This window comes from Nelumbo nucifera, chromosome 1 (genome assembly GCF_055504915.1).
Source record: "Nelumbo nucifera cultivar China Antique chromosome 1, China Antique-T2T, whole genome shotgun sequence".
NCBI classification, from domain to species: Eukaryota; Viridiplantae; Streptophyta; class Magnoliopsida; order Proteales; family Nelumbonaceae; genus Nelumbo; species Nelumbo nucifera.
This window is the reverse complement of record NC_142649.1, coordinates 200,803,898-200,822,614: the sequence shown is the minus strand read 5'-3', so window position 1 is coordinate 200,822,614 and position 18,717 is coordinate 200,803,898. Positions and strand designations below refer to the sequence as shown.

Below are 18,717 nucleotides of genomic sequence, written 5' to 3'. Positions count from 1 at the left end.
TCTTTCCTTCTCTTTTTGTACCGAACTCATTGTAATGAAACTAATAATGAAATATGTTTTTTGCTAAGTGTTGTGCATTTGACCTTGTGCCATTATCCTTTTTTGATCGGAATGATGGGTGTAAGGGTTTCCCTGAACTGTCAAGCTATCGAGCTAAGTACCCGAAGTGGGGGTCTCTCAACTGTTGTTACCCCAAACTGTCTCCCAGTACTTAGTAGGGGTAACTTCTGGATGTACACTAGGGTGAGCAACATAGTAGGGTATATATCCGAACTGTCTGCACCCGGGATACTTAAGCTAACATCGGTTGTCCCTAACGAGTTCAACCCATTGTATGCCGGGGCAGACTATGCATCATTGGGTTCACACCCAAGCTGCCTGTGCTTTGGCATTAAACGTACTTATCCCATGCCAACGAGGCGACTAGGTTTTATGTGGTGCCGAGGTCTTCTGTTAGCTCGGCGCTTTAGCCCTTAGGCTGGGGGAGCGACTTATAGTCCGTTCTCCTAGAGTTCACCTGTGCCGAAGAGGCAACTAGGCGCCGAGATCCTTAGCTCGGCATCTTAGCCCTTAGGCTGGGGGAGCGACTTAATAGTCTACTCTCCTGGAGTTCGCCCATGCCGAAGAGGCGACTGGGTACCGAGGTCCTTAGCTCAACTTCTTAGCCCTTAAGCTGGGGGAGCGACTTAATAGCCCACTCAGCTCGGTAATTACAGGTAATATTGTCTTAAGTTGATAATATTCCATGCCCGAGGTACTTGTTTTCCTTTTAGGGTTTCGAGCTCATACATTCCTTCCCCGAGCACCCACTTGACTCGGTAGGGTCCTTCCCAATTTGGCCCGAGCTTAACAACACCGGGCTCAGGTACCATAACTTTACGAAGAAACAAGTCTCCGACGCAGAGGTTCCGCTTTTTGACCCTGGCGTTATAGTACCGAGCTACTCTCTGCTGGTAGGCCGCGGTCCTAACGTATGCGAGGTCCCGTACCTCGTCAAGTAGGTCGAGGTTGGTGCGTAGTTTGTTTTCATTTGCTTCATCATCGTACACTTCCAGGCGCAGCATGGGAACCTCGATCTCAGCTGGGATGACTGCTTCGGTGCCATACGTGAGGTTGAAGGGGGTCTCGCCTGTTGCGGTCTTCATCGTGGTCTGATAAGCCCATAGTACACTAGGTAGCTCGTCTACCCATAGCCCCTTAGCTCGATCGAGGCGTGCCTTCAGTCCGCGGAGAATGACTCTGTTCGTGACCTCCGCTTGGCCGTTTTCTTGAGGATGTGCCACCGAGGTGAAATTTTGTTGAATTCCCATATCTTTGCACCGGTTCTGGAATTTAATATCCTCGAACTGCTTACCGTTGTCAGAGATCAGTGCTCGGGGTAGTCCGAAATGGCACACTATATTCTTCCAAAAGAAGTTCTGCACATTCCACGCTGTGATCATTGTGAGAGGTTCAGCTTCTACCCACTTGGTAAAATAATCAACTGCCACCACCAAGAACCTCCTCTGCCCTATAGCTGGCGGAAATGGTCCGAGTATATCGATCCCCCACTGTGCGAAAGGCCACGGGCTGGTGAGATACTTCAGGTCGGCGGCAAGCTGGTGGTGGATGTTGGCGTGCTTCTGGCACTTGTCACATCTTCTAACGAGCTCAATCACATCTGCCTTCATCGTTGGCTAGTAGTATCCCTGTCGTAGCGCTTTCTGGGCGAGAACCCTGCCCCCAAGTGTCTGTCACACAGGCCCTCATGAGTGTCGCGGAGCACGAACTCGGCCTCAGAAGGTCGCAAGTAGCACAGATAGGGGAGCGTGTAAGATCTTCGGTACAACCGTTCGTCTATTATGACGTATTTAGCCGCCTGACGCTCTACCCTTCTAGCGGCATTGCGATCTGTAGGGAGGGTCCCATGTAGCAGGAAGCTCGTGAGAGGATCAATCCAGCTCGGCTATGCTTGAACAACAGGAGCGACCTCCTCTGCTCCCCCGAGAATGCTAGGTCGAGGCAAGTTCTCTATATCCATGGTTCTCATGGTATTATCACTGGTGCTGGCTAATCAAGACAGGGCGTCAGCCTCAGCATTCTCAGATCAAGAGATTTGCTTGATGAAATGAGACTAGAAGTTGAGTAGAGCCTCTCTGACTTTGGCTAAGTAGGCGATCATGATTGGCTCGCGAGGTTCATATTCACCAGTAACTTGGTTGACCACGAGCTGAGAATCACTGCAGATGACGATGTGCTTGGCTTTCACTTCGTTTGCTAGAGCCAGCCTAACTATTAACGCCTCGTACTCCGCTTCATTGTTGGACGCCGCAAACTCAAAGCGTAACACATACTCCAATTTCACCCCACTTGGCCCATACAGAATGATTCTAGCTCCGCTACCCTGCTGGTTGGACGAGCCATCCACGTGAAGGATCTAAGTCTCCTCATCCCAGGTCGAGTTTGATCTAACTAGGAGAGAAGCCGCACTGATTGCTACCTCACGGTGCTCAAGCTTAACCGGCCTGGGAACCTCGGGCTCATCTGACCTAGGGGCCTCGGGCTCGACTGGCCTGGGGACTTCGGTGCTGAAAGTGCATTCTGCGACAAAGTCAGCTAAGGCTTGGGCCTTGATAACAGTTCGCGGCTTGTACTGGAGGTCGTATTCGCTGAGCTCGATGGCCCACTTTGTCAACCTACCAGAGACCTCGGGCTTTGCCTCAGAGGCTTGTTGGTGAGGACGACGACAATATGAGCTTAGAAGTATGAACGGAGCTTCCGAGCTGCAACGACTAGCGCATACGCCAACTTTTCGATCTCTGGATACCTCGTCTCTGCACCCTGCAACACTTTGCTAACATAGTAGATAGGTCGTTGGACCCGATCTATTTCTCTTATTAGTACCGAGCTGACCACCTCGTCACTTGCAGAGAGGTACAACTCCAAAACATCACCCTCCTCGGGTCGGGTTAAGACCGGGATATTGGTGAGGTACTTTTTGAGCTCGTCGAACGTGAGCTAGCATTCTTTGGTCCATTCAAAGCCTTTGCTCTTAATTGCCTTAAAGAAAGGCAGGCAGCGATCTGCCGATTTGGACATGAAGTGGCTATGCGGCCATTCAACCTCTGAACCTCCTTCAATTTCCGAGGTGGTCTCATATGTAGGATAGCCTTAATTTTATCCGGGTTGGCCTCAATGCCACGCCGGTTGATGATGTACCCTAGGAATTTACCTGAGGTGACACCGAAGGCACACTTGTTTGGGTTTAGTTTCATGTTAAACTTACGCAGAATTTCGAAAATAGAAAGCAAATCTTTTATTAAATCATGTGAAAACTGAGTCTTGACAACCATGTCATCTACATAACATTCTACTTTCTTGCCGATCAACAGCTCGAACAACTTATTTACAAGTCTTTGGAAGGTAGCCCCAGCATTTTTCAGTCCGAAGGGCATGACCTTGTAACAGTACAGGCCTAGCTCGGTTATAAAAGCTGTTTTTTCTTCGTCAGCAGGGTCCATTCTTATCTGGTTATAGCCCGAGTAGGTGTCCAAGAAACTCAGCAACTCGTGCCCTGAGGTTGCGTCCACCAGGCGGTCAATCTTGGGGAGCGGAAAGCAATCCTTCGGGCAAGCTCTGTTCAAATTAGTATAATCGATGCACATACGCCATTTACCGTTGGCCTTTTTTACCAGGACTGGGTTGACTCTCCAACTCAGGTAATGGACCTCTCTGATAAAGTCGGCTGCGAGGAGCTTCCCGTCCTCCTCATCAATTGCTCTCCAGCGCTCCGGGGCTAAGTTGTGTTTCTTCTGTCTAACGGGCCTAACTACAGGATCAGTATTTAGCTTGTGAGTGATGATGCTTGGGTCTATGCCCGAACATCTCTTCTGTGGATCATGCAAAAACATCTAAATTTTGAAGTAAAAAACTTACCAGTTAAGATCGCAGGGGCTCCTAGACTGAGGTGCCGATCTAGAGTGTCCGAGCTGGGTCCTCCAACGAAGTGGGAACGGAAACAGTCTCTTCGGTAGGTGCAGCTCGCTCTTCGCATTGCTCCGTAGGTCGCTCCAGCTCGAGGTCGTCGGCCACCTTGGTTTTCCCTTTGAGGGCTGAGACGTAGCACTTGTGAGACTCGAGCTAATCGCCTCGTGCTACCCCAACTCCGAAGTCCGTGGGGAACTTCATCGCCAAATAATAGGTGGAGACCACCGCACGAAGAGCATGGGTGATGGGCCGACCTATTATGGCGTTGTACGGGGAGGGAGTTGAGACCACCAAGAATTCGTGGTTGAGCCTCACTATGCTAGGCCAAGTGCCAACTTCCACAGGTACTGTGATTCTCCCCAGGGGCCTGACTTTCTCTCCGCTGAAGGCTACCAAGGGAGTACTTGCGGGCTTGAGATCGCTCTCTTGGAGCTAAAGCTTGTCAAATGCTTCCTTGAAAAGAATGTCTACCGAGCTGCCGGAGTCGACGAGGACACGCTTGACTTCGAAGTCATTAATCCTTATCTTTATGATGAGCGTGTCATCGTGGGGGTAGTGGACCTCGCGCGTGTCATCCTCAGTGAAGAAAATTGGGTCTTTTGTCCTTGGCTGCTTCAGGGGGTTTTGCTCTTCCCTTTCGACCTCTCGATTTGAAGTCCGAGCTGCAGCTCGTGATGATCGACCCTCCGGTGATCATGTGTATGGTCCCTCGAACTGGCCTCTCTTCAGAAGGCTACCTCTACGGCTGCTCGCCTTGCTTGCTACTGGAATCGGGAACATCTTTGCCTTGCTCCCCTTGCCGACCTGCTTTATTATCATTTTGTACAAAATTTTTTAAATATCCACGACGGATGAGCTCCTCTATCTCATCACGGAGGTTCTTATAACTTTCGATACTATGACCGTGATCTTTATGATAACTACAATACAAATTTTTATTTCTAAAATTAGGGTTTCCACTCAGCCGAGGTGGCCACTTTACATACGGGGCATCCTTGATCGCCATGAGGATCTCGGCCTGCTTCGCGTTCAGAGGCTATAGTCTGTCCTTTCTGCTGGAGAAGCCCAAAAAGGCTGACCCGGCCTTCCTCCCCGAGCTGGGTCTTTCTTCTTCTTGCCGTCCCCATGGGTCGAGGACTCTACTTCTCTTTTTCTCTTTTCAGGCAAATTTTCATTCTTCTGGTTAATCTCCTCCTTCGTCCCTATGAACTGGTCTGCAAGCTTGAGGAAATCGGCACAGTCTTAGGCTGGTTGACAAATACATGCCACCTGAACTCCTTGTGCGTTATGCCTCTCTTGGCTGCTGTAAGCCGCACCACTTGGTCCAGGTCGGGTATTTGTAGACAAGCGTCATTAAACCGCTTGATGTAGCTGCAGATAGGCTCCCCTTCTCTCTAGAGTATGCCAAGGAGGCTTTCTTGGGTTCTCGGGCATCTTTTGCTGGTGACGAAGTGGGAGGTGAAGACCTGCACAAACTGTGCCCAACTTTTTATTGTCCCGGGCACGAGGTTCCTGTACCACGTGCGGGATACCCCCTTTGAAGGTGGTGGAGAAAGCTACGCACATGTAGGACTCGCTTGCCCTTGCCAAGAGCATCTGCGACTGAAAGGCGTCTACGTGATCATTCGGGTCGAACGATCCGTCATATTTGTCCAGGGGAGGTAGTTTGAAGTCCTTGGGCATTGGGATGGCCAAGAGTTCAGGAGACAGAGGGGATGGTACAGTGAGGAACGAAGTGGCTTTCACTTCGCCCGAGCTTACCTCTTCTTTTCCTTTGAGTTCGGGCAAGTAGTGCGTTGCAGTTCGGCGAGCTCGGCGATGTCTCCACTGCTTTTTTGCGTGCTCCGCATTGGTGCTGTTGGCCTCAGTATTGTCGGGCACAGTTTTTGTGGGGAGGGGGACGGATTGCTGGTGATGGTTGCGGATAGAGGGATCTTGCCTGGATTCTGCGGCCAAGACCTCGAATCGGTTCTCTACAAGTGGGGCCACGAACTCGGAAAGCTGAGGTGATGCGGGTCTGGTAGACTGGGACCCTCCTGACCTGATTGCGCGCGGCGAGGCAAGGGTAACTGGTCTTTCCTTCCTCCCGTGGGATGAGACTTGACTCTTGAGAGGATTCTGGGTCTGAGAGGTCTCTCCTCGGTGAGAAGGACATTCATTCTGACGGCGAGGCCTGGCTTGTTGCGCGGCTAGATGTTGAGGAGGAAGCGACTGCTGGGTCTGAGGCAACGGGGGAAACTACTGCTGGTAGTGATGCTGAGAAACTTGGTGTAGCACTTGCTGCTGATATAGTTGGAATTGTTGGACCTGTTGCATCTGAGCTTGCATAGCTCGCATGCATTGCACCAGGTCTTCAAGCTGGTTTTGGGCGGCCACCGGAGGAACAAGGAATGATTCGGTGAAGGTTGTTTCAACCGTGAAAGGGAGTGGAGCATCCGCGGAGAGGGGGATGGTGAACTGTCCAATACACACCGCTGGGACCTGGAGTTGCTCCCCGACGGTGTTCATTTCTGCACTGCATTCGGCATTGCTGGAGGAAGCCATGAGAACTAAAGTCTGTAAAGTTTTGGTGGAAGGCTTTTTGAAGCGTTCCCACAGACGTCGCCAATTGATGGTGCGTGATCCGGTCACTCCTAGCTGGCAAGGGGCAACACTCCAAGCTGGCGATGGACGGTACCTGAGAAGAGGAAGAGGATGAAGGATTCCCAGGGAGCTCGCCCGGTGGGAACACTCTGATGCTTAAGTTAGAACTCTAAGAGAGGAAATTGCAGAGAAGATGAAGAAAGCTAGAGTGCAAATAACGCGAATCCAATTACCTTTGTCTCTTGGGAGTCGGGGCCTTTTTATACTGATGCCCTGTCAAATCTGGCATAACTGCCTCTGATTCTCTACTGCAGCCATTACTGCCAGAGCTGAGTTGGTGGGCGTAGGTAACCGTTGCAGGGTACAGCCCTCAGAGCTTGGCAGGCACGATGCCGCCTGGCTAGAGACGTGGGTCCAGTCTTCAGATCTGGCAGGTACGGATGTCAGGCGATACGCTGAGTTACCTGGTACCGTGCTACTGCTGGCATGTCGAGGTGCTTCTGCCCGAAATAAGTCTTTGAGTCGGCTACTTAGGCTTGGGCAGGAGCCTACTGGCGAGCTTACTTGAAGTGTCTTCAGTTCGGGATGTCCCTTGCCCAGGAATCTTAGATCGGGGTGCTCCCTTCTTGAGGGGGGTCTCAGAGGCTCCTTACTGAGGAGGAGCTCGGGGGCTCCTCACTAAGGGGGAGCTCGGGGGCTCCTTACTACGGAGGAGCTCGGGGGCTCCTCACTGAGGGGGAGCTCGGGGGCTCCTTACTTGGGAGGAGCTCGGGGGCTCTTCACTTGGAGGGACCTCGGGTCCCCTTGTAGCGAGTTGCTGCCTGTGCCGAGCTGTCAGGCTAGGCTCCAACGAGCTCAGCACGCCGAGTTGTCACTTATGTCGAGTCATGTTCATGTGTCCCCCTATTATGAGGTCGGGCCAAATTACCCTCCATCAAAGATGATAAACAATGTCTTCTTTCAAGGTAGAAGATAATGAATAGTGCCTTCTTTCGAAGGGTAGTTTTGAAATTTTTAGAAGTTTTAACGGGCACATATCATCACGTGATACAGATAACTGATAGACTCTTAATGGTAGGGACCTATTAAACACATTCTGAAAATTTGGATACTACATAAACACGTTTTGAAGTTCAGGGACTGACTTGAGAAAACCCCACAACCCCTAAAATTCAAGGTACTGATCAAGAATTTACCCAAACATAAAAGAGGAGGAACATAAGAAGATAAGTTTAATTCCATATTGTTTGAATTTTATAGTGCATAAGCAAAGTAGCTTCAAGTTTAATTTGAGGAACTTATACTATGGGGTTGCCCAATTGATTTCTTGATCGATTCAATCCTATGAAGCCTAATTTCCTCTCTAAATTTGGCTATGAATTCAACGACCTTCATTTTGATTACCCCCAACCTTACTGCCAGTGGTAGAGGCAACTTCTTCATTGGTAAACATTTCTTCAATGTCGTTAGCCTCACCATTAGAGTCTTCCTCTGACTTGACTATTACCTTCTCTAGAATTTTCCGGGTAAAATACAAAAACCTCTCCTGAACTTTTAAATAAATCGCCAAAAACCTCCATTCCGTCACCGACCTAGACAGAAAACCAATGAAATTATGAAATTGCCCTTGATTAATCGTCGGGGCATCATTAATCCTCTGTATGTTTAAGTCTATGTATGCGACACCATTATCATTCATGAACTTCAACCCTTCTACAATATCAACAGTGATTCTTATAACAGTAACGGTCGAGAAAAAAAAGTTTTTCTTGGATATGAGATAGCTGTTATGAAGAAAAAAAACTTTATAAAAATTTCGTAGTTCTGTCTATCAGACAAAACAGAGATTTCGACTTACAATTTACAGGAAAACCAAACCAAACAGAGGAAAAACAAAGTTCCCACTTGTAATAAAACAAAAACTAGTTCCAATTTAGAATTGTTCATCATCAATAAAAAATGTTAAAAAATCCACAGGCAATATCATGATCAAATAAATAAAAACAAACCCAGAGAGATTAAACAATCATAGAAGAATCACATACTTCTATTACTCAAACTTCTTGAGGAAAATGCTCAAAAGAAAAAGAAAAAGAAAGAGAAAGAGCTCTCTGGATGCCTTTAAAACTACCAACAACTCATATCAACCAACGAAAGAGAAAGTAGTAAAAGAAATTACAAAGAATATTCTATCTTTTTCTCACCTCAAGAACCGCCATCCATCATACAAACTCGACCTTAATTAAACCATCGATTCCCAACACTACGACCGCTTCAATGCTTTTACTTTGGGATATAGAGAGAATTAAAAAAAAAAAAAAAACGAGCAAATGAAAAGGGAGAAAGGAGGAAACACATAATAATAAATTACCAAACTCTCTTTTCTTATTGTTTAGAAAGATGTTACAGAGGATTATAATCATATACACACGAAATAGCGATAGAGGATTAAATAGGCTAAGGAAACTAACTAAAAGAAAGTGCTTTGTTGCGTAAGAGTGATGAAATCAGTTCGTAAGCCACGTTTCTGCAACTTTTTAGCTCCTCTCTCTATTTCCCACTTCTTTTGCTTACAGAAAAGTTAAAGAAAAAGGTGAAGAAAAAAAGAAAGGAAGAGACTCAAAATGCCGATATGGTGAGACCCTCTTACTTCTCATTTTCTTGTAAGAACCCCAAAAAACTTCAAACGACTGGATTCAATAGAGAAGGAAGGCTAGATTAGTTGGTTCGGGGTAGATTAGACAACAGTGACAGGCCAAGTTCTCTTCTTCCCCAAGTAAGCCATAGCTATTACGTGCGTGCATGGCGCATGCACGTACCCAACCAGGACTCCTAATCTATCTTGTACATTAAGTTCTTCTCCTATTGAATATATCCTCCTTGTAGATAACCCTTATCCTAGTAATAGTTATCCATGTAAATTATCTCTGTAAAGGATAACACATATCTTGGTAAGATAAGTCTTGATAAAACAATGGGTCAAGCAGGATCGCTACATCTTCAGCTGGCTCCTATCCTTTCTAACAAAAATAGCACTGGCACAGGTCATAGGAAGCAAAATAAGCAGAAAAGTTTGGGTAATCCTTGAGAACTTTTATTCCCATCGAGGAACAACTAGTGCCATTGGTTTTAGGAACGAATTTGGAGCATTACGAAAAAATGATCTCTCCATAACTGATTATCTGCAAAACTCAAGGTGTTCAGTGACAAGCTGGCTGTAGTCGGTGAGTCTTTGACAAATCACAGTTAATTAATTATACCCTCAATGGCCTTGGTCCAGATTATGATGCTTTCTCTATGACGATCATTACCCAAACAGATGACCTATCATTTGCCAACTTACAAGGTATGCTTTTCACTCATGAAAATCGTTTGCTTCATTTAGTAATTACATTCACTATAAGAAAAACAGTCAAAGCCGGCGGCCTTTCTGACCGTCACTATAGGGACATATCAGATCCTGCTCTCGTTTTAAAACCTGCCGCAGTGGTCTATTCGCTAGATTATATAATAAATCGAAACCAAACCAGTTTAATCTTACCCAACCGGTATTAAACCGGTTTAATCTTGAGAAACGCGGTTACGCGGGGAGGGAAAAATTTTTTCTCCCAATTAATCTCTCGCGCGAAGATGAAGGCTATTAACAAGAACTCGACAGCCAATTTCTCATTTGGAAGAAGACTTGGAGATCATTGCAAACAAAAATCTGCTCTCCTGCCCGAATACAAAGTTCTGTCGACAAGAAATTTCTCTTTTGGAAGAAGACAAACTTGGGAAGTATTGTAGAGAAAACTCTTTTCTCCCGCGCGAAAAGAGTTCTTCACGAGAAGACAAACTTGAAGAAGACAAGGTTCTGTCGACAAACTTGCAAAGTTCTTCACGAGAAGGTTCTGTCGACAAGGTTCTTCACCAGAAAGAAAAATGGTTAGGGTTCGTGCAAGGTAGCTAGCACAGCTTTTGTTCTTCTAAGAGAGGACGAGAAAGAAAAATTTCGTACTTAGGGTTCGTGCAAGGTAGCTAGCAGAGATTTTATTTTTCGAAGAAAGGAAAATCCCTTTGTGTTTGAGGAGGAAACTTCAAGCAAGCACCACTGATCTTTTCTCGTTCGAGCAAGAGAGGAGAAGGTAACATTCCTTCTGTCGTTCTCTCCATTTTCCCTCCTTCTATCTTTTTTTTTTCTCATTCGTTGGTAGTTAGTGAGTCCTAAAATGCTATTAGATTTCCCCCTTTGATCGTTTCATTACATTAGTATGATTATGTTTGTTCACAAGATATGCTATGCTTTCTTAGTTGATGTCTAGCATAAGAACTAACGTGGTAAGATTGATTTGTTGGACTGATTTAACTAAAATTAAAAAAATAATATCATGAAAATAAATAAAAAAAGGAAATGAAAAGAAAAGCAGAGAATGATGAAAAATACTTAGCAAAACAGAGATGATCTTTCCATTTGAGAAAATAATAGTACAGTATACAATACAAGTATGTAGGCTGTATGACTAGTTAAGCTTTGATACTCGTTAGGTATGGACAATGTGCTTTGATACTAGTTAAGCTTACCTTCTCTGATAAGAATAGTACAGTATACAATCCAGAAAGCTAGCTAGCTGGTTAACACTTGGAGTGCGCAGTAGGTGAACTTTTAAGTTACAGAAGATGCAAGTCACAATAACATAACCAGCTAGTGCTCCTGCAATTAATCGTAGAGGTGAAAAAGCTGCAGCAAGTGTTGCACAACGAAAAAATAAATAAATTAATCTAGAATAAGAGAAGAAATACTTGAATCAAGAATTAAAGGAGTAATACATCTTATATACACAGTTATAAATGGCAACATGGAACACATATACAGGGGATTTTGCCAGAGCAGTATTCTGCCCATCTTGAGATCATTTTGGCCAAAAGAGCAATACGGGGTTTAGGACCATTACCTAATGTTGGTCCCAGATATCTAGAGTCTTGGGAGGGGTAGACTTGATATGGACCTTACCCACAACAATTTTCACACAAAGTGGCTTCTCTGAGAGCCTAAGGCCTAAGCTATGTTCTCGTGCTCGTGAACCAGGGATTTTCCCACTTACCCTTAAAAAAAAGGTGATACAAGGTTTGATGATTAAAAGATAAAGATGCCGTTCAGCCTTCTAATGGACAATCAAGAAATCATGGTGGATCCTCCAGTAAGGAAATTTGATTGGGTGGTCATTGTCATCCAAACAGGTCTGGTGATTAAAAAATAAAAATGTCATCCTACCACTATCAAGTGGTTAGGAGAAAAGATGGAGGTCCCTCGAGATTACCTGACTGAAGCTAGAGACATTTTTTCTTCTATGAATGGAAACCTGTGTTGGATTCCTAGGGAACTTAATTCTCTTGTTGATGGTCTAGCTAAATCTGGTGCTCATTTGGATTGCTTGTATAGTGAGAGTTCTCTGTCTGTATTAGTTCTATGGGGCTTTTATCTTTTTCATTTCTCAGCTGAACATTATCTCATGTACTTCCTTTTTTCTGAATGAAATATAAGTCATCCTTTCTCTCAAAAAATTGAAATCCAAATGGGTTAATTTTGGACCTATATTCCATAGGTTTGCAACACTAACTGGTGAGTCTGGCCCCTATGACATGTATGATTGTGTAGAGAAAAATTGGAAGTACAGATTTTGTCTGTCTTGTTATATGTCTTTAGGCCATAACTTCTGACCAAAATCTGTATGGAAGAGCTCTCAAAAACTCTGCAGGTATTTTGTTCCGCTGAGCTTTTGAAAGATCTATAATCTATTTAGAAAGACTTGCCAAACAGCGTCTAAGTTAGTGAACAACGAGAAGCTGTAAGGCTTACTTACTGTAGATAAAATTAATTTGTCACTCCATTCAGCAATAAAAACAAGTTATAAAAGTTTTAATTACAGTATTAGTAGAAACTATACCAGCACCATTTCCTGAATTGCCAGTTATGATTGGTACATAAAATACAATACTGTCAGTAATTAAATGTGCCAACCGATATACCATGGCTCTGTGGCTCTGGCTTGGAGAGGATCAACTAGTGTATGGAGGTAACACAACTAAAGGGGGTTTGGATGTGTATAAAAGGCCAACTATGGACTAATGTGAAGAAGTGATCTTATGCAAGTTGAAGGATCAAGAAGAGCGATGGGGAGGCTAAAATGAACACAAATTGAGGTAGTCAAAAATGATTTATGATTCACAAGTTAACTATTGATATGACAATAAATATCTGACCCCATATACCATATAGTTGGGTTAAGGCTTTGTTGAGTTGAGTATATGACATTAAATGAAGTGGAAAGGCAAAACATCATTTATGCAGCCAACCCCATATACCATATAGTTGCTTGCATTGTGATTTTCCTTTGGTAGCCTCTGTTTTGATGAAATAGAACAATCGTGATGACTCCTTCTGTTATATGAGATGCTAATTGTGTTTAATCTTTTAAGAAAACTCAATCAGTACATCATGGTCTAACCATTTGGCCATTATCATATGTTCCTTGTTTTTGCAACTTGGGACTTGATGTTGATTGTTATTGCTTTGAAATCTTTCTATTATATGGTTGTATCTTGAAAAATGTTATTCCTGAAGTTAACTTTGCTATTGTTTCACTTATTGTCAGGTTTCATGTTCTTCAAGAGTTTGATGAAGGGAAGAGAAGTTGTCGGAGACGTCTGGCATGCCATAATAGGCGGAGGTGGAAAACCCATCCTGATGCTGCTGCTAATGGAAGCTCCCTGAGTGATGATCGGGCTAGTAGTTACCTATTAATAAGTCTACTAAGAATCCTTTCAAATATGCATTGTAAGCATCTTCTTTGCAATAGTCATATGTGCTATTCTCTTTGCTTGTGACACTTGTATATTGACCTTTATTTATTGTGCTTTTATCTCTGCTAATCTCATCAAGTGTTACTGAGAATTGTCTTTCAATATATCTACCAAAATTGTGTTTGCTTTTTGGGCTATTGGAGAAGTTTGTTAGGGTAGAGCATTGATATCTGCTTGGAGGAAGCATGGTGGATGAGACTAAGTTAGACTGATCATAATAAATCCCTGAAGAAATAAGTTAATATTTAGGTCCAATGTATAAATGCACTAGGCTTGGACTTGTAAAAAGTCCAAAGTGCACATACTTCAGATGATGACAGGGATGTTATGGCTATTTCATTCAGCTGCTGATGGTCCTAATGCTAGTATTGGTGTAGGAGCAAATAATAACTACAAAACAAGTTTCCATCAGTCTCAGATGAATGATGATAGAAATAGGAAAGCAAGAACCTAGAATTTCAGACCATTTATGGCATCAGCCATCATGATCTAGTCAGAGGTATGCTACAGACTATGGTTTATGTAAATTCTGATGAGTATAGTTTCCCCATAAACATGCTTGGTGGTAGCTTCTATGCAAAAGGATCTAAATACCAAGGGGTCAATCACCTAAGTACTCCCATGAGTTTTATGAAAGTAAACAGATTAGATAAATAAACATAGATTACATTTGCTTGGTTGGATCTTCATTTCACTTCTTGAAAGGCACCTTCAACTTCCCAAACAAGTACTGAATTATTTCCCTTTTTTTATAAGTACTAAACTATTTCCCTTTACTGACAGGCAAAAATGTATTATTTGATGGCATAAAGATCCATGTTCTAAAACAAAGCCAGCCCAAATCTGAAAGTGAGGATCCAAGAAAAATGTGGACAAGGTAATGGACCCCATGTATGTATATTCCTTCAGCACAAGTCATATCTAAAATACTCTTGTTAGTCATATATAGTTCATATGAACTCAATCACATCTTTTTTTCTTGTACATGTGCAACATGTGCATGCCTTTTACTTTTCGGAAGTTGGTCATGTTTTTCCATTTTAACCAAGGAGACATCATCTGCAACTCCTCATACAAGATTCTTCACTATTCCATGTAAACTCTTTTAAGGACTTTGCAGTTTTATGGGTACTTTGTTTTTACAGTTTGCAATCTACATTAAGCACTTTTGTATATAGTGTACCAAATGAGGAAACCTATCTTCAGTTGGCAACAAGTATCTGACTGGTTGACTTTGTCTTTAGGTGACAGTGGCACAAACTCTTTTTGGGGTCATAAACAAAGACTATTCCTCTGAAAATTTTATTATAATTTGTTTTTTTTTTAATTTGATCTCTTGTACCCACCAAGTAATACGGGATTTGCATGATATGATAGTTCTAAGGAGATTTACTTTCTTATCTCAGGCTTCATTACTTTCACTTCTGCCAAAACACTTAATGAGGATAGCAGAACACATCTTGTCAATTGGGTATGTGCTATTTCCATTTGAAAATCTTGTTAATTTCACTTTCAGTTTGTTGATGTTATTCCTGTAGATTATTTTGACTCCTTATGGATGCTTATGTATATATGCAGTTCCTTGATAACTTCCATCTTAAAGGCCCAAGCAGTTCAGATTCAGATAGATCCTTTGAGTCTGCCCTTGCCCATGCACTTGAAACACATACATATTAAATTATTGAATTTTATAGTTTATCTACTTGGTTATTAATTCACTTAAAACATATGTAATTTGTGTAAACCCTCATCATCATTTCATTAGCATATAGCTAGATCATTCCCCATTAGAAATTATCATAAAAACCTACCCAGTAAGTTCTTTGCATCATGACATCTGTCATTATTTCCCATCCATCTTGAGCATAGGTCACTCATCTAGTCCTAATTCCTTTATTTACTAGTTTCAATTAGGATTTGGTTTTACCATTTTGTCGCTTGGTGTTTTATCATATCAGTGGTTTATCTGTTCTTTTCTTATGCTCCTTGAACCACCACTTAATCCACTGATAGCTTTAACACTTCCATGTTAGATTATCTCTGTGTACTATTCTGTATTTAGTTAATTTCAGCTCTGCATTAAAAATTTTGTTTGGAAACTCTGTTTGATTCAATATTGAGAAGCAACCATTAACATCATAGTCAAATTTGTCAAACTGCTACTTGGTCCCCTGTGGGCCATTTGATATAACAGTGGTTGAAGTGGCTGAACTGAGAAGCTTATTGCTGTCTTTTAGTAGTTGAAGCTGAAGTTGGGAGGTTTTTAATGGCTGAACTGAGAAGTCATTAACATCATAGTCATGGTGTTGGGAGGTTTTTAATGGCTGAAGCTATAGTTGGATAGGCTACTATACCCTTGAGTACTTTATTATTTAAATATTTTATCCACTAAAAATAAAGCAATGAATCATTCAGTTCAGCTAAATTAAGGAAGGTTGATCCCGCCAAATAACTGCTATTAGATGCACAACTAGATGGACACCATGGCTGGTAAGGAGCCAAAAACATAAACTACTTGACTTGTATTGTGGTCTTTATGTGGGGTATGAGAGTTAAATGAATTCAAACTGATAAACAATAGCAATTATATAACAGATGAAGATACATGCACCTAGTCATCATGGATAAACCTATCAGTCGATCAAGTAATTCACTCTTTAATTAATTAACTGCAGAAGTTGTGCTGCACCCTAGCTACCAGCAGCCATGATCAAAGTCTTGCTTGCAGATATTTACAAGCTAGATGATAGATACCATTGTAACTTATATACCTTGAAAACTGAAGAATGAGAACCCAATCCATGATCCTTTTCCCGCTAAGTAGAATGATATGGGTCGTTATGTATTGAATGGGGTTCTTTTCCTGTCATTCTTCTCATAATGAAGCCCAAATTGGATTCTTTTCCTTTATGTAGGTACCACTCCCATAACAATGATTACCTTGAGATCTGTCGTAGCTGCAAGGCAATCTATGAGATTCCATCTGTCAAAGAAGATCCGGCACAACGGATACCAGTAAGTACTGTTTTTGAATTCATGTCTTCCCTATTTACCTTGGCATTTCCTGACAATTATTCCCACTTGCAGGTCCTACGGGAAATTTGTTGGTATTTAGTGCTGTCTCCACATGATCCATTGCAGTCAAGCCTTCTTAACTCTACTTTGGAGGATAAGAATCTAGGTGAAATTCCAAAATTTAGGTATATATTTGGTGACATTGGTGTTTTTTAATACCAATTTCTTCTTTATTCCAAGAAATCATCTAATTTTTATTCATCTATTGTTTTACATGCCTGCCCACTCAGGTTGCTGTTGAAACAGCTGACCACAATGGAGGTGATCCAGTGGAATACTCTTTGGGAGACATATCAGGATGAGTTTGAAAATGAAAAGAAGATGCTTGGGTGTCATTTGGGTGAGAAAGCAGCAGAGGATCTAAAACAGAGAATTATTGAGCATGTAATTGGCTTGTGTACATCCAGTTATATGGCATATTATTTTTCAAGATTTTATGATTTTAGATATTCAAATTAATTTAGTTGACATGTATGCTTTCAGAACATATTAGTCGTGTCAAAATATTACTCTAGAATCACATTGAAGAGACTTGCAGAGCTGCTGTGTCTCACTCTCCAGGTTTGTTACCCACATACCTCTTAAGTTTTTTTTGGTAGATTCAATTCCTTTAATTTTGTAGATTTTCTTTCATTTGTCGAAAAGGTGTCTTCAGGTTCTGTATTCTCATCTTATACATTCATCTTGAGGTCATTTTGGTAAATATACTTCATTGTGAAGAGCTCTTTTCGAGGTGTCCTTTTGGCTGTATATACTTCATTGGGTACATGAAAAAAAAAGATAGACTTGTGTAGGTTGTGAAGGAGAAAAGTCCCTATAGGGTATATGTTCTATGTAAAGAAGAAAAGGATTCAATCTTGTTATAGGGGAAATAGAAGGATTTCATATCTGAAATATTAAAGAAAGAGTGGTGAAATAGAAAAAAAACTCCATGAACACCAGTTTGTTGACATCACATAAGCTTTTTTATATTGGCAACTGGTAAACTTCTATTGATGATAGTGAAATATGTAAATAGGGTCATATAAGCACAAGGATACAGATAGCACTACTTTTAAATGGGTAGATTGGGTTCATTATTTGAAATATTTTACATTTTTTTATCTATTAAATCCAGACCAATCATCCTAATGTTCTTTTATGTGCTACAATTTTATTACATTATGCCATAGAGGTTTCAATTTGATTTGGTTAATTTACTAGTTGCATAATTCATTTATTGATATGAGAATGCTAAATTAGGATGCCTCCTTGAATGTCTTGTTTTTTTATACATTTTTTTTTATGGTTATCTCATTTACTTTACATTCTTTAATAATTTATATGTTTTTTGATTTACAGGTTCATCAATTACGCTAAGTGGATTTGCTTTTGAAGATGTGAACCTTATTCGATAAATTGAATTTTTTAAAGTCCTTGTATTTTTATTGTCAACTGGATATTGCATGTGAACAATTTGATTTGGATATTAATTAATCTTTAAATTAATATATTTTGTTTTAAATTGCATTTTTTATTTAAGTTTCTTAAGTTAACTTTTCATGTATCAATTATCATGAATTATTTGTTAAGCATGTATTAAAGTGATGAATTAATAAAAAACTGTATGTACCAACAAATATCGGAATTAACCTGGCATAAACATTAAAAAATGTATATATATATCTAAGCCGGCGGTCATAAAACTACTAGATTAGCCATAAACACGACCTAAGGTGGCGGTCATTTGGATCTAAGCCGGCAGTCTGAACCGCTGCCTAAGGAAGCAAATGATGTTGGACTAAACCAAAGGTGGCGGTCAATTAGGATCAAAGCCGGTGGTCCGAACCGCCGCCTAAGGAAGCAAACAATTTTTGACAAAACCCAAGCCGGCGGTCAAAAATGCTGCCTTTAATGACATTAAGCCGACGGTCTTGACAGACCACCGCGTTAATGAAATTATGACCACCCGGACCGGCCACCAAAGGCGATGGTCTCTTGTATCTAAGGCAGCAGTCTTGATCTAGGTCGGTAGCTACTTAGACGATGGACCAATGATCACCGCCTTAAATCTAAGCCGGCGGTCATGTGATCGCCGACTTAGAATGTTTTTCTTGTAGTGATCTACACAGGCTAGCTCTCCTTCTGCGAATCTTGCCTCTAAAAGAAAGGATTCCAAAAAATATAATAAATTTGATCTACCACAAATGGGAAATGGATCCTCAAAGCCCTTCAAATATAGCAATAATCCCTGTCAATTGTGAAGGATGAAAT

At 42.0% G+C, this 18,717-nt stretch overlaps 1 protein-coding gene across 4 annotated transcripts; it reads left to right on the top strand.

Annotated features, from left to right (window-relative positions):
- The first annotated feature begins 10,089 nt into the window (after positions 1-10,089).
- LOC104610529 (26S proteasome non-ATPase regulatory subunit 12 homolog A-like) lies at positions 10,090-17,973 on the top strand. Of its 4 annotated transcripts, none has more exons than XM_088895851.1 (10): positions 10,090-10,673; positions 13,182-13,363; positions 14,173-14,266; positions 14,796-14,860; positions 16,305-16,342; positions 16,378-16,404; positions 16,477-16,589; positions 16,695-16,848; positions 16,948-17,025; positions 17,806-17,973. In XM_088895851.1, the coding sequence occupies exons 5-10, from the start codon at positions 16,322-16,324 to the stop codon at positions 17,821-17,823; spliced, it is 411 nt and encodes a 136-aa protein (XP_088751977.1). In that variant the 5' UTR covers positions 10,090-10,673; positions 13,182-13,363; positions 14,173-14,266; positions 14,796-14,860; positions 16,305-16,321; the 3' UTR covers positions 17,824-17,973. The 4 variants fall into 4 exon arrangements, with proteins under 4 accessions (XP_088751977.1, XP_088751976.1, XP_088751975.1 ...); XM_088895850.1 differs by having other exon boundaries at positions 14,173-14,280; XM_088895849.1 differs by having other exon boundaries at positions 10,096-10,673; positions 14,173-14,280; positions 16,305-16,404.
- The last annotated feature ends 744 nt before the right edge of the window (positions 17,974-18,717 follow it).

Excerpts from the sequence above, each read along its gene's own strand:
- LOC104610529 (XM_088895849.1), top strand. The coding sequence starts at position 14,829 with ATGAGGATAGCAGAACACATCTTGTCAATTGG. Across the intron at positions 16,405-16,476 it reads ATCCGGCACAACGGATACCA|GTCCTACGGGAAATTTGTTG; the intron begins GTAAGTACTGTT and ends TCCCACTTGCAG. Across the intron at positions 16,849-16,947 it reads AACAGAGAATTATTGAGCAT|AACATATTAGTCGTGTCAAA; the intron begins GTAATTGGCTTG and ends GTATGCTTTCAG.